Source organism: Podarcis erhardii (genome assembly GCF_964252035.2).
Source record: "Podarcis erhardii genome assembly, chromosome: 5".
Lineage (NCBI taxonomy): Eukaryota > Metazoa > Chordata > Lepidosauria > Squamata > Lacertidae > Podarcis > Podarcis erhardii.
The window spans coordinates 50,358,007-50,374,041 of NC_138509.1; the positions used below are offsets into that span (position 1 = coordinate 50,358,007).

The 16,035-nt window shown below is 39.1% G+C and overlaps 1 protein-coding gene across 3 annotated transcripts in view; it reads right to left on the reverse strand.

Annotated features, from left to right (window-relative positions):
• Window positions 1-16,035, reverse strand: part of ATRNL1 (attractin like 1) — a 514,893-nt gene that overhangs the window by 382,315 nt on the left and 116,543 nt on the right. For all 3 annotated transcript variants that reach the window (XM_081863641.1, XM_081863642.1, XM_081863643.1), the window contains exons 14-17: window positions 14,504-14,636; window positions 13,011-13,192; window positions 8,915-9,128; window positions 6,112-6,300 (exon numbers count right to left, since the gene is read on the reverse strand). In XM_081863641.1, the coding sequence (XP_081719767.1) occupies window positions 6,112-6,300; window positions 8,915-9,128; window positions 13,011-13,192; window positions 14,504-14,636 (718 nt within the window). The remainder of the gene's footprint in view (window positions 1-6,111; window positions 6,301-8,914; window positions 9,129-13,010; window positions 13,193-14,503; window positions 14,637-16,035) is intronic.

A 16,035-nucleotide genomic window follows, 5' to 3' on the forward strand; every position in this document is an offset into this window, starting at 1 on the left:
TCTTTGGGATTGGGGTGTAGACTGATCTTCTCCAATTCTCTGGCCACTGCTGAGTTTTCCAAACTTGCTGGCATATTGCGTGTAGCATCTTAAGAGCATCATCTTTTAAAATTTTAAATAGTTCAGCTGGAATACCATCACTTCCACTGGCCTTGTTATTTGCAGTGCTTTCTAAGGCCCATTTGACTTCACTCTCTAGGATGTCTGGCTCAAGGTCAGCAACCACACTACCTGGGGTGTATGAGCCATCCATATCCTTCTGGTATAATTCCTCTATGTATTCTTGCCACCTCTTCTTGATGTCCTCTGCTTCTGTTAGGTCCTTACCACTTTTATCCTTTATTATGGTAATCTTTGTACGAAATGTTCCTTTCATATCTCCAATTTTCTTGAACAGATCTCTGGTTCTTCCCATTCTGTTGTTTTCCTCTATTTCTTTGCATTGCTCGTTTAAGAAGGCCTTCTTGTCTCTCCTTGCTATTTTTTGGAAATCTGCATTCAATTTCCTGTATCTTTCACTATCTCCCTCGCATTTTGCTTGCCTTCTCTCTCCCGCTATTTGTAAGGCCTCGTTACATAGCTACTTTGCTTTCTTGCATTTCCTTTTCATTGGGATGGTTTTAGTTGCTGCCTCCTGTATAATGTTGCAAGCCTCCATCCATAGTTCTTCAGGCACTCTGTCCAGCAAATCTAAATCCTTAAACCTGTTCCTCACTTCCACCGTGTATTCATAAGGGATTTGATTTAGATTGTATCTTACCGGCCCAGTGGTTTTTCCTACTTTCTTCAGTTTAAGCTTGAATTTTGCTATAAGAAGCTGATGATCTGAGCCACAGTCAGCTCCAGGTCTTGTTTTTGCTGACTGTTTAGAGCTTCTCCATCTTTGGCTGCAGAGAATATAATCAATCTGATTTCGATGCTGCCCATCTGGTGATGTCCATGTGTAGAGTCGTCTCTTGTGTTGTTCGAAAAGCGTGTTTGTGATGACCAGCTTGTTCTCTTGACAGAACTCTATTAGCCTTTGCTCTGCTTCGTTTTGATCTCCAAGGCCAAACTTGCAAGTTGTTCCTTTTATCTCTTGATTCCCTACTTTAGCATTCCAATCCCCTATAATGAGACCTTCTTTGGTGTCACTTCTATAAGGTGTTGTAAGTCTTCATAGAATTGGTCAATTTCAGTTTCTTCAGCACCAGTAGTTGGTGCATAAACTTGGATTACTGTGATGTTAAAAGGTCTGCCTTGGATTCGTGTCGAGATCATTCTATCATTTTTGAGATTGTATCCCAGTACAGCTTTCGCCACTCTTTTGTTGACTATGAGGGCCATTCCATTTCTTTTGTGGGTTTCTTGTCCACAGTAGTAGATATGATGGTCATCCAAACTGAATTCGCCCATTCCCGTCCATTTTAGTTCACTGATGCCCAGGATGTCAATATTTATTCTTGCCATCTCATTTTTGACCACATCCAACTTACCCAGGTTCATGGTTCTTACATTCCAGGTTCGTATGCAATATTTTTCTTTACAGCATTGGACTTTCCTTTCGCTTCCAGGTATATCCGCAACTGAGCATCCTTTCAGCTTTGGCCCAGCCGCTTCATCAGCTCTGAATCTACTTGTGAAGATTCTTCTCCCCTTCATGGATCACTGCCTTGCCGTGGCGAAGGGGCTTGAATAACTCAGAGAAGCTATGAACTATGCCAAGCAGGGCACCCAAAATGAACAGGTCATAGTGGAGAGTTTTGACCAAACGTGATCCACCTGGAGGAGGAACCGGCAAGCCACTCCAGTATCCCTGCCAAGAAAACTCCATGGACAAAGGCATATAAAAGTTATGACGCTGGAAGATGAGCCCCTCAGGTCAGAAGGTGTCCAACATGCTACTGAGGAAGAGCGGAGGACAAGTACAAGAATCTTCACTATAGTTTACTGAAATAAACCATGACTTGGAGACAGTTTGTTCCAGTAAACTACAGTTAAGAATAAACAGTTATATGTGATGCAATATTTGTTAAGAAGCTACATTATACTAACTCAGACCATTGGTCCATCTAGCTCAGTATTGACAAAACTGACCAGCAGTGGCTCTCCAGGATTTCAGGTTGAAACCTCTCTGAGTCCTACCTGTAGGTGTCGGATATTGAACCTAGGAGCTTCTACATGCAAAGCAGGTACTCCACCAGCTATGGCCCTTCCCTAGTACATATGTGCTTATAAATTTGTGGAATAACAATACTGGAAGCAATGAAATTAACCGTCTCCCATGATGCATTTTGTTTTGGTTGTGCTTTTATATTAATCTATTTTATTTTCTTCTTAAAACAAAAGCAAAAGGAAACAACTGAACTACAGCAAGCATTCCAAAAGTAAAAACAAAAAACACCACGCATGGCAAAGTGTATCATGCACATGTCAGGTAGTCTGCTGTGTGGTCTAATAAAACTGTTTAACTGAAAGGAATATCACTAAAATTTTACCTGTGAAGCAGTCAGAATGAATGGACTGCTGCACCCTGTGGCAGATGCAACAAACATGCATCAAGTTTCCACTAATAAATCCTGCTTGATTAAACCTTTGTGTAGCATGTTTTGATTTGTGATTTTCTGCCAGGGCTATATTCCATATTCTATTAAGCCCAGTTGATATGAAAACACCTGAAGCTCACTTCCAGTTTTTAGCATGTTCCTGTTCTGCAAGTGCTAATTAAAACACAATTAGTTGTGTTTTTTTTAATTCTCTGTGTTTTATAAAACAGTTAAGGCCAGGCAAGGCTATACAACCTTTTTTGGCAATGTTAGATAATATAATAACTTAAGGCGACTAATAAGGGACAATGCCACCACATGTGGGAAAAGTGTGCCTCTCATTGCACCACCTCCATCATAGGGACTTCATAATATTATTTATATAATGTATCCTAACTGGCATCATATGTAATCAATATATTACACACTGTGCCCCAAGATACCATTAACAATAGCATAATTTTTAGCTATGGTTATAGCCACATATCTAGCTTTGAAAGAGCCCACCACCAGTATTTGAGTTCCAAAACAAAAATGGTTAAGGACTTTAGTGATGGAATTAGTAGTATTATCATTATTTTATTTGTATACCACCCTTCATCTGAAGATCCCAGGGTAGTTCACAACTGAAAAATGCAAAATGAGAAAACAAAACACATAATGAAGCAGAAACAAACCAATAACCCCTACACACACACACAAGCCATAGAATGTTTATCGGCCAAACGCCTGGTTGAAGAAAAAACATTTTCACGTGGTGCCTAAATAAATGTAATGAAGGACCCCGGCAAGCCTCCCTTGGGAGAGAGTTCCACAAACAGCAGAAACACTTGTTCTTGTGTTGCCACCCTCCAGACCACTCATGGAAGAGGCACATGAAGAAGGGCCTCAGATGATGATTGCTGGATCTGAGTCAATTCATATGGAAGACTTGTGGTGATTTTCTTGCAGTAGTATACCAGTGGGGATTTCCTGCTTTATTAGTCTCCACCCTTGCATGTTTCATAATACTGAGGAACCCTTTCCTGCATTTATAAGGCGGCCATAAGTATATTCCCCAGGAATAGATGTTCTCAAAGCTTCACATTTTTATTGTGACTTAATTGCCTTCAATAAGTAAATGTTTTATTTTCCTTCTTAGCTGTGAAAATGAATATGAAAATGTATTCACAGCTATGAAAATATATAAATAGTCTCATTCACACAGTTTATGTGGAAAATTTGCTCTTACACACTGACATTTATGGTGTTATCAAATACCTACTGCAGTCTTTAATCAAATATACTGCTATGAAAAATGACACAAAGTTCTCCCCACTCTTACTAGATAGACAGACATTTTCTGTGCAAATGAGCAAGACTTAAAAAAAATCATTTATGAAATGTTTGTTTCAGATGCAAGTCATAGGAAAAATGTGTTTTACAGTTTTGTTTTTGTTTTCTTCGCTCTCAAACTTTAAATAGCTAGGTTCTGATAAAATGTCTTATGGAAATTTAATTTTTTGTATTGGCTGGATAGAAAATACAATTTCAGAGAGAGCTTCTTACATATGATATTGAACTGACATGCAAGAAATCCCATTAGGTTTATTTAATATAAAATTTTATAGACCTGCCTCAAATGACAACTAAATTAAACATAGTTTTTTGCTGTTCTTCTTGCATGCAAGAAAGCTGGATGGCCTTCAACTAAATACACAGAAAGGTCTTTTAAATATAGAGCTTAACACAGCATACACACATCCCAGAAAACTCCAAGACACAAAAACAAGGCTTATATGCCATGTGCAACTTGATTTCTACAAAGATATAAGTTTGTCAGGTAGCTCTGCAGAGTTTTGACAAACGTAGAAGCTGCGGTGGGATCTTCCTTACTCAGCTCGATAAGAGTGAACTTGTGTAAGGTACAAGTCAGGCACGTGACCAAGCATACCAGAATACAGACCAAGAGAGAAGGGGCTCTTCTCTAGCTTAGGACTCCTAACTTTAATGGTTGAAGCTGAAAATTGGGTTGGTAAAGGAAGCAAAAGGTACCTTGTGAACCACGGAGGATAGTTCCAATGGCATCTAGGCCATATGATATTATTCATGTTACAAGCAGATGCCTCTGTATTTCCATTTAGATCAAGCAAAACCAACCCACTTCTCCAACCCACTCAGAAACTAGATGTATCATTAGTTAAGGGTTGACCAGGCAAGGACAAAACTCCAGTTTCTTTGTAATTATATTAAGCCTATCCAATCCATGAGCTCTGTACAGTCTGCCCATTGCCAAAGGCCAATGTTTTGCAGCTCTGTTTCCTTCCTCAGCTGATGTGAGGTATGACGCCTGAACACTTATACAGTCCACAGTAGCTCCCTAGCTTATACCATAGCTTATACCACAGTCTCAGAACACAGTTCAGGCCACAGAATCTCCAACACATTTACTGAAGAATGTCAGATTGACGTGATTGGCCCCAGGAGTGGTGTAACTTTGCTTTGCTACAAAAGCTATCCCTGATTTACAGGTAGTTGGGATGGAGAAAAAAGAAGGACAAGATTACTGGAGCACAGACAGAGTGCAACTATGCATTTGCTTTGCTAGAACACTAAAAATGATTGATGAAACATTCCAGAGTGGCTAGTGGTTAGAAAATAAAGTTCCTATTGACCATTGGTCTGCCTAGACCAGACTTTCTCAACCTTAGGTCCTCAGATGTTCTTGAACAACAGCTCCCATAATCCCTGACAACTGGCCATGCTGGCTAGGAATGATGGGAGTTGTAGTCCAACAACATCTAGGGACCCAAGGTTGAGAAAGGTTGACCTAGACAGTATCGCCATCCTGACTGCTAGTGGTTCCCCAAGATCTCAAGCAGAGGTCATTCTAAGCCTGTTACCCTACTAAACAGAAATGTGGGAAATGAATTTTGGAGCTCCCACATACAAACTTATGTTTTCACCTAGGAGTATGGCTAAAAGAATGATCAGTTCAAATTTCAGCAGACTCAGAGCCGGTGTGGTGTAGTGGTTAAGAGCGGTGGACTCGTAATCTGGTGAACTGGGTTCGATTCACTGCTCCTCCACAAGCAGCTGCTGGGTGACCTTGGGCCAGTCACACTTCTCTGAAGTCTCTCAGCCCCACTCACCTCACAGAGTGTTTGTTGTGGGGGAGGAAGGGAAAGGAGAATGTTAGCCGTTTTGAGACTCCTTCGGGTAATGATAAAGATCCAAACTCTTCTTCTCAGTAAGTAGCCAAAGGAAACTACAAACTCCATTGTTTTATGGGCAAAGGGCATCACCCGCAAACAAGAGGGAGGTATCAGGAGACATGGAAGAATTCCAAAGTTTGCAACTTTAGAGTGCGCACACAGTCCCATGCGGATTGAACATGCTTAAGTCGGAACAGAATGCTTGCTAACCTGGGGGCAGGGGGGCGGGACGCAACATGAACATTGGTAAAGAGAATGAAAAGACTTAGCTAGAACCTGGAACAGGAGCAATCCACAATGCAACGTTTTCTAGCAGGTCCCACTTGTTATATAAGTTTTGTACTTCAACTCATTACCATAATTAGCAATCTTCATTTCACAAAAATACTTACGAGAACAGGTGGTAGTCTGCCACTCTAGACACTGCCCATATGGAAAGGAGATTATGTAGGCATTTGAATCAACACATCGCTTTGTGCTGCTACACCACATGCACTCCATGCCACTGCTTGTGCAGTTTGAACACGTCGTCCTTAAGGAACACGGCTTTTTGCAGGGCCTTGCATTTTGATTTGGACTAACTGAAGGAGAAAGAAAGTGAAAGTAGAATTTCAGTATTTTCCCCAAACTCATGTTATATTAGTATATATGATACTACACAAATATCTTTCCTTTGCTTTATTCAGGAATGCTTTCACTTTGCTACATGTAGGGTCTTGCTCTTTGTGTTTTGTTTAGGGTTTTTTGGCTGCATTTATAATAATTCACACTGTTCCTTCTACAATTTGGGCTGCATTTTTTTCAAGGAAAAATATAATATACAAGCCATTATCCTTTTCTTCAGTTATTAGTATATGTGACATAGTAAGCCATACACATATTGTAAACCTTGACTGTGTATACTTGAATAGGTACAGTGAGGCATGACCTTTTGGTTCTACTGCATTTGTTAAATAGTGCATAAGCAATAGCTATTTACTTCACTGGTGATACATTCTCCCTTAAACAGTGTGCATTTTGTCTAAAAGTATGATTTGTCAAGTGAACATCTGCCCCCTGCTGTAGATATTTGCAGTCGCTAAAAATTCAAAAACAAGAGAAACATTTTTTTAAACATAAAAGAGAATATTTTTCAGCACAGGATGCATTCTGTCTCGCTTGGAATCATGCATTGCTCAGGAAACTGAATCAACTAGTTATATAAAACAGAGAGGTAGAAATGTACTATATATATATTTGTTTTGCTGTCAAACAACTGAAGTATGAGAAGAGAGTAATTCCCAATTACATACTGTCCACAGAAGCATACCTTTTATTATTAATGCACAGCAGTCTATATCCTTAACCACCTGATGAATTACCTAATGTTTTATACATGACAAACATTATTCCAGTTTTCTGGAAGGCAACATTCCAAAATAAAAAGAGAAAGGATCTTGCAAATTGTTCCACTGTTTTGAAATTTGAGTTTATTAGCAATTGCTTTATAATAAAACTAAGAAAGGCAGCAAAGATTCTCAAATTTGCAACAGAAGAAAAATTGGCAACTGCAAAGAGTTCTATGCTTCAAAAAGCATCTAACATCCACACTTAAATTGTAGCTTCTGTCTTTTTATAGGGAAAAAAACAAGATCACAGCATCTATGCATCTATTGTTCCAAAATGCAGACAGTTATATCCAGAGAATCAATATCATGAAACAAAAAATGCAGTAACTTTGATAGCTTCATCATTTTCGGTAGTACAAATGTGTGCATAAGCAAGCAAACAATTTGTAGAATTCATGTTTTATTTATGATATTTAGTAGTTTCCATGACAAGCTCCTTCTTTATATGTGAGAGCATAGGAAAGAAAATTATGTAAATCATCCAATTGTGTTGCTTTAAACTTCAATTTTTTTATAGTACTAATTTAACAACAAACTATTCCTAATGGACTCACACAATCACCTGTAACCATGTTGAATTTAGGGTTTGATAGCATAAAATACATATGGCTGTTTACCATCATGGTTTTACATGTCAATCACATTCAAATCTAGTGTATAGAGAACATGTTCCTATGATGTTTCCCTTTATAGGATATATTTATGCCAAACAACTGTGGCTCCTCATTCCCAAAACAGAAGAGTTGATCTATTTCTGTTTGATCTTCTCTATTCTACAGCATCATACCTCCATCTAATGACAGTAGAGAGGCTCAGTCCTTTCTACCAAGCTTCAGAAAAAATCTTTACAATAGATTTATCCAAAAGCCACTTTTCAATATTGCAAAAGAAATCTAAATATAGCAACCCTAGTTATATGAAACTCTGTTCATATACTCATGGAGCTGGTGTAACAGCTGCAGTAAAATTAGCTGTTCTAAAAGTGTTCAAGAGATGAATTTTATCCCTCAAGAGAAAGAACGTTCAATGTTTGCAGGTAGTGTAAGTGAAGTGATATGGAAAACTGCCTTATTTCTGCCATATCTATCCATTAAAAACATTTTTAGAATTAACTAACAACTTACACTGCCAAGGTATCTCACTATAAGACTTTCCACTGCATTTTTTAAAAAAATTATTTATTTATTTTTTGGTTAAAAGATGAAACATAATTCACTTAAACTTATTTGTGGTAAGGTTAATAAACTTAAAATGAATATTCTGCTATGGATAATATATGTGTTACAAGACATCTTTTATGTATTCCCCAACTATTTTCAAAAGATTAGTAGGTATTTTGGAAATTATTTGGGATAATCCTCCTCCTTACTTCTCACTTAATAAAATTCAGCTGCCAGTATTGGAAGGAGGATTAAATTTTCCAGACATTAATTTATTCCATAAAGCATACATTTTAGCGTGCACTAAAACTAAACTCATGACTGCTGTTTTTAAATGCTTATTGGAACTTTGAAAAGCACATGTTCAGAAACTCAGAAAGTATGGATTAGGGAATTAGAATGTGCTATGCAAACTGAAAAATGGAAAAGTGCTTTCAAATCTATATGAAACGTTACTCTGGATTGAGAGACTCCCCATTCTCAGAGGAAGAAGCTATGGATTCAAAGACTATCTCAGACTAGGAGGAGACTGTTCTCTCTGAACCAACCTTTCTTCCAACATTCATTATGCACATACTGTACTAAAGAAAACATGCTGGAGCAAATTGTTCGAAAAAGAATATTTGCAATATGGTAAGCTCTCTTACCGACAGGTTTCTCACATACGAGGCCATCAGCCATAGCCGTACATGGATTTGCTTTCAGACCAGCAACCTCTGCCCTTTCAAGATAGGCACAGAATCCAGAGTCATTTGGTTCTCCAGGAAGCCACTGCAATGTTGTGTTCGTAAAGGGAGACATATCATCCCATCCCCAATAGGAGATGTTGATCTTCCGTAGCCCAACCCAGGGTGATATTTTCTGTGAAGGATGAAAAGGGGAATCACATGAATCAGTAGCATTGCTTTCTCTCCTCAGCCCTCTCGTCAATTCTTTTGTATTGTTTCAAATACATTCATGGTGGTTTCTTCAACATTTGTGCATATGTGGAACATATTTTATCCTGTGTATTAGGTCTTCCTAAAAAATGCTGCAGTGTATAAAGCTTCTATTCTCTTAAAGTGAACTCTGCTCTAAACCCAAGATTAAACTCTTCATTCCACTTTCACAAAGTCTCAGATATACAGTATATGTGCCTTCCATTTGTAAGATTACATAGAACGAGTACAAGGACAAAGCATTCCACTTAGATAAGCAAGGGAGGTTCCACTAGGCAAGATGGAAGGCCAATGCCTAAACCTCACAGTCCCATGACTTCTAGTTGCTAAAACAAATATGGCTACACAGAACACCAGGACATTAGTGGTCCAGATTGTACACACAAGAACATGGGGAACAAGTACTGCCTCCACATTGGTAAGAATGTTCCGAAGAGAAAGGAGAGCACAGGCCACCAGGCCCTGGATGTTGAACCATTTGTTCATTGGTGTTGCGTTGGCTAAATTATCTGCTCTGCTGTATCCTTCTTTGAAGGGGCATAATTGGAGGATAAGAATAAGATTAAAGAAGCTGAACAAATATTGCAATGCAACACGATCCACTGTAAATAAGTGTCTCTTGATAAAATCCTATCTTCCAGTATACACTCTCTAGTAAAGAATGTAGGGTGACATGAATCACATAACCATATATTCAGAATGTGTACGAGAGGAGCTAGGTTGAGCCTTGTGAACTGTTCAGTCATGATCCTTGTCTTTAGGCTGAACTAGGTGTAGGAAACCCTTCGCCCTCCAGATGTTGCGGAACTAGAACTCATTATCATTCCTGGCCACTGGCCACGCCTGATAGCACTCACATAAGTTGTAGTTCAGCAACATCAGGAGGGCTGAAAGGTTCTCCACTTCTTGTTTAGGCAGCCCCTGAAAGTCTTTTCATTCCACAAGGCTTTTCATATATAACTTTTATATTGGCTTTTAATTCAACACTTTGTTGTAAAGGTAAAGAGACCCCTGACCATTAGGTCCAGTCGTGACCGACTCTAGGGTTGCGGTGCTCATCTCGCTTTATTGGCTGAGGGAGCCGGTGTACAGCTTCCGGGTCATGTGGCCAGCATGACTAAGCCGCTTCTGGTGAACCAGAGCAGCGCACAGAAACACAGTTTACTTTCCCGATAGAGCGGTACCTTTTTATCTACTTGCACTTTGACGTGCTTTCGAACTGCTAGGTTGGCAGGAGCAGGGACCAAGCAACGGGAGCTCACCCCGTCGTGGTGATTTGAACCGCTGACCTTCTGATTGGCAAGTCCTAGGCTCTGTGGTTTAACCCACAGTGCTACCCGCGTCCCAACACTTTGTTGTATATACTATCTATTTAGCTGAAACTCATTCTGGAGATGAGATAATTACCTTGCTTCTCTACAGGTAGACATGCAGAACTCACAAAGGCAAGGCCAGTCCCTCAACTGGTATTTGCCATACAAACACTAGCACTCAATGGATAAGCAGCTGTAATGCACTGATGTTGCTTCAACCTACTCTGTCCCTAACAGTCTTCAGTCAAATCCTGGCATGGATCAGTTTCTCGGTCTTTATTGTTGTTTTGAATCTAGGGAGTCCCTCTCCTTTAAATACGCATACAAAATTCATCCTTAAGGTAAAGGGACCCATGACCATTAGGTCCCGTCGTGGCCGACTCAGGTTGCAGCGCTCATCTTGCTTTATTGGCCGAGGGAGCTGGTGTACAGCTTCCGGGTCATGTGGCCAGCATGACTAAGCCGCTTCTGGCGAATCAGAGCAGCGAACCTAGGCTCTGTGGTTTAACCCACAGCGCCACCTGCGTCCCCAGATCACAACTTTGGAAGGATGGAGAAAATGAGGGGTAGTCTGGAGTATGAGCATGATAACCTGAGTATGGTAACCTCCAAGGTTATCACATGCAGAAGAGGGAGGAAATGAAGTAAGTGGTGTCAGCCCTATAGATCTGACATTACTACTTTGCTGAGAGGTGGTTTCCAATTCTATGGATGAGAGGCTGCTTGAGTGAATGACATTAGGGGTATGCAGAAGACACAGTGCAGTTACATAAATTTTATAAATAATAATAATCCAAGCATTTATTCTTTCCTAAATAAAAACATCATTCAGTCAGACATACATTTATATTCTTATTTTCAAATAGTTTATATTAATCAAAAAAACTTTTATTTTACAAAAATCATTGCTTTAAATATGAAAAGGTTTTAAGACTCAAACAAGCACAAATATTTCAGATTAGCAGACATTTCTCAGCTGTTCTGCCTACATTTGTGAACCTTACTAAACTATCTGTAACAAAGAAGTCATCTGAAATGAAATCGTATGTCCTAAATCATTATGATTCGAGCCTGAAAGAGCAGGCATATGAAGGGAAATCAAGGGAAATCTCAGCAAGCTTCTCTGGCAACTGATAGCACATTCAAAATGACTTACACACAATAAATGGAATGGGACGGATAGAGAGATAGGAATGAAAGAGAAATTACTTTTTTGGAGGGGGGGGACAGAAGCGAGATAAAGCATAAATCACTGTAACATTTCATTAGAAGTTTTTGATAAGTAAATAATCATTTGACCCAAAATACCTCCTTAAAGTGCATGGATTTGTCTACCTGTAGTGTATACTGCAAGTGACTTATCTCAAATTTATATAGCTTAGGTGTCTCAACACATAATTCATTTGAATAAAGGTATGTTTGGTACAGTGTCACCTTCAGAAATTTCAGAAAATGAAAACAACTATTTCTCCAGTTACCAAACTTGTCAAAACGACAGGCTGTCATCAGCGGTATTCTCAGATTCATGGGGCTTCTTTTACCATTTCATCTAGAGATGTGTGTCTGTATATATGTGTGTGAGCATATGTGTGTGCAAACGTACATTAAGGCAGGTCAAAACAAAACTGTCCACAAATCTTGAAACTGCATTCTTAGGTGTTGAACTTTGGGAACTAGTCTGCTTGTTTTCAGAAGAAGATACAATGGATCAGAAGGAGAGTGCTAGGAGCTGCCAGATCTGTGTGAACCTCCCCCATGTGTAAAACACTGGATCCTTCTGAGAAAAGGAAAGGTGCTTGTTTCCAATTCTAGCTAAGCCTTGCTCAAGCAACACGATCTGAGCTCTGGTGTCTTCCTAAATCATTGGTTATTCTATGGTCCTCACTTCTGAACTGCTTTGCAAACCTGTGTGCAGGTTAGCCCTTTGATCTGGTGTTTTCTTTGTTCCAGCTTGTTAACTGGTCCCATCAACAGGCTTTTCCTTAGAGTGGGCACTTGTGCATTGCCAATAAAGAGGGAATGTGTAACACAAAAAGCTCAAAACGAAAGCAAAATATTTGCATAAAATTTGGATATGCTCATTTATATGAAGAGATATACATTTAGAAATAATTACTATCCCAAGAGATCCTGTAGGCAGAATTACCACCGTGTGCACTACAGCAAATGCTTCTAAAATGTACTGTATTTTTCCGTGTATAAGACGAGTTTTTTTTTACTTTAAAATTATGTAAAAAACACTGGGGCCGTCTTATACATGGATAGTGCATTGGGTGGACATGGGGGCGTGTTATACATGGAAAAATACAGTATATGGATTTCATCAATTTAATTAATAAAACCAATCTTTAACCTACTTTTATTCATTCATTCATTCATTCATTCATTTCATTTCATTTATAGCCGCTTGATTGTAAAAAATAAATAAATTCTTAGAGCAGTTTACAAAAACATTTGCATATATGCACTTATGAATTAGACACTCAGGTTACCTGGAGGGTATATTTCTGTATTTCATCCAAAACGAACTCAACTTCTTTTGAGGTTGTTAATGAAGCAAGGATGCCATGTAAGCCATAGCAGTAAAGTCTTGCGTTGTCATAGTTTTCACGACTAGAGTTTATACGAAGGCAGGCATCTCCAACATGATTCCATCCTTCTCCACACAGATGAGCTAGTAAAGAGTTACACAAGCTTAAAGTAGTTGTGAAAGAAAAAAACATCACATTTAGAACTAGGCTTTAGAATTATCTTTTCAGAACACAGTTCACCTAAAAGGCACATCACCTACATATTCAGCTAGAACCATGGTTCCCAACGTGGGGCACAAGCCCCACAGGGGGGGCAATTTGATTTTTAAGGGGGGCAATTCGAGAATGAGTTATTAACAGTTAATGGCCTTTTAGGCTTCCTCCATGTGAACAGGAGTTCACTTTTTGAATAATAATAATAATAATAATAATAATAATAATAATAACAACAACAACAATAATAATAATATGTCACAAGGGGGGGTAGGGAATCAGGATTTTAGAGATGCTTGGTGGGGCATGACCAAAAAAAGGTTGGGAACCACTGAGCTAGAACCAAGGTATGACTTCCATGGATGGAAGGGCTCCTTCTGTTCACAGAAGCAACCAAGATCCAGCAGAGGCTCCCTGCTCAAGGAGGAAGGTAGGGTATTTTTTACCATTCTCCCTTCCTGCATCACTCCTCACGCTCCCCAGGTGATCCCCCAAAAAAACTTTCTTGAGCACAGGGATCTGCGGGAGGAAGATTCAACAAAAAGCACCTCCTCCCCTATACACTTCCTCCAGAGTAAAACAGGAGGTCATGGCAACAAATGCTTTACATTAGAATAGCCAACAGAACTAGCATTTTCAATTGGTGAAGTAAAAGTACAATAATAGGAGCACAGTGTGATATACAACGGGTTACTGCCAAATCTCAGGAAAATAAGGTTTGTGATTTGTGCAAGATTATTTGCAATACTACGCTTTGCATCAACATGAAGGTGGCATGTGGATACCATCGAAAACTATACAGAAATAACATATTATCTAGAAGAACACAGCTAAACTTAATAAAAAAAATTCCTTCCAGTAGCACCTTAAAGACCAACTAAGTTAGTTCTAGGTATGAGCTTTCATGTGCATGCACACTTCTTCAGATAGGTATCTGAAGAAGTGTGCATGCACACGAAAGCTCATACCTAGAACTAACTTAGTTGGTCTTTAAGGTGCTACTGGAAGGAATTTTTTTATTTTGTTTTGACTATGGCAGACCAACACGGCTACCTATCTGTAACAGCTAAACTTGTGCCTATTCCTTGTCATTTTGGATGGATTACACCCAGTAGTCAAGGCTATAGTTCTCTGTGTTGAATTTTGAAAAGTCTGCATTCCTAACACGGATCTGAAATTTCTTCCCCTTTTACCCAATAATGTTTTAAAAATTATTTTCAAACACATTATTTCCCCTTTACCTGGTAATGCTTGGCATTCTTGCTGTCGTTGGTCCCACTGGCAGTTGAGGTTTAGTGAACAACTTTTACAGCTTGTCAGCTTATTACAGATCTGTTCATTTCTTACATGACATTTGGTGTAGTTTTTCACAGACTAGAATATAAGCACACATACATACCATGTCAATTCTCAGAATGGAGAAAGCTTAAAAATTCTGAAGGAACTGACTGACCTAAATATACGAGTAATAGGAAGGTAAATGTTAATAGAGTTAAAGTCATGGCACTTACCCATTTTTTTTTTAAAAAAAGAAGGTAAATAATACATTGCAACCATTTTCTAAATTTTAAAATTCATCATTTAAAAATAATCCTGAAAAAAATAATTAAACAATAAAGTCTAATATTAATGAAAACAAGCTTTTAAAGACTGTTTTTAGGAATCTGGCAACTGTCATTCAGTTGTTTAGAAACAGCACAGACTAATAATTACTTCATAAATAAATGTTAGATGCCTGTTTCTTGGGCTAGTGAACTTGTTTTTTTCCGACGGTTAGGGTCATGTGGACAGAGTGCTCAATTAGCATTGGGAATGCCTGAGTTGAAGGACGTACATAGTCACAATTCATTTGGTGGTCTAAAGTATTACCATCAAACCAGCATAACTATGAACCATCCACTTCTGTTTTGGCTAATTAATGATCTGATTTCTACTGAAACTGCTTGGAAACACTTCAGAGGCATTGTCACCTGATGTCATTATGACATCAGGTGACTGACAGGTGGACAGCCCCAAAGTTGGCTCATGCAGCTTGTGGAGATAAAGATAATGATATTGGTCCTGCTTTAGCACATAACACAACTGCTATTTTCTTTCAATTTCTGTATAAAAAATGTCAAGATCTACATGTGCATTTTCAGAAGAAGTAAACCCTATACAAAACTGGAGTGGAGTCACTAAGGCGGTCTGATGATGTCTTGTACGTCTCCTTCCAGGAACTCCTGCAGCTCAGCTGTTGCCAAATGTATTGCTTTCCTTTCCTTTGGACCACCTCAGCAAGGGTGGGGGTGGGGCTTGCCAACTGGGCAGGCCCAGATGTAGGTGGCCGCAGTTACAAGTTAGAAGATCAGTCTGACTGATGTAAGGTCCAAGTGCTACAGGTTGCCTTCGGCAGTGGGAGAGATCATCGTGTCTCACTGGTCAGCTACTGACCATCTTAAGCCGGGCTGCATCTATAGCAGTGACCAGAGGAGGAATGACCATTGGGAAGGATGCAGAGAGAAGAAATGGCATAGTGCATTTGCACAACCAGACAACTTCATCTGCCCAGCTGCAACAAAACATACCTCTCCCATATCGGTCTCTACTGCCACAGCAGGCATTGTAACCTTCCAACTATTTGACTTCACCCTGAAAGGCACATTCCTCCATTTTTCCTGAGACAGATGGATGACAACAACAATGAAGGCATATGGGGATTGTTGCTACATGTATTTTCAGAAAATGAAAAATAAAGTTATGGAATAGAAGAACAAAAGAAAGCATAGGCCTC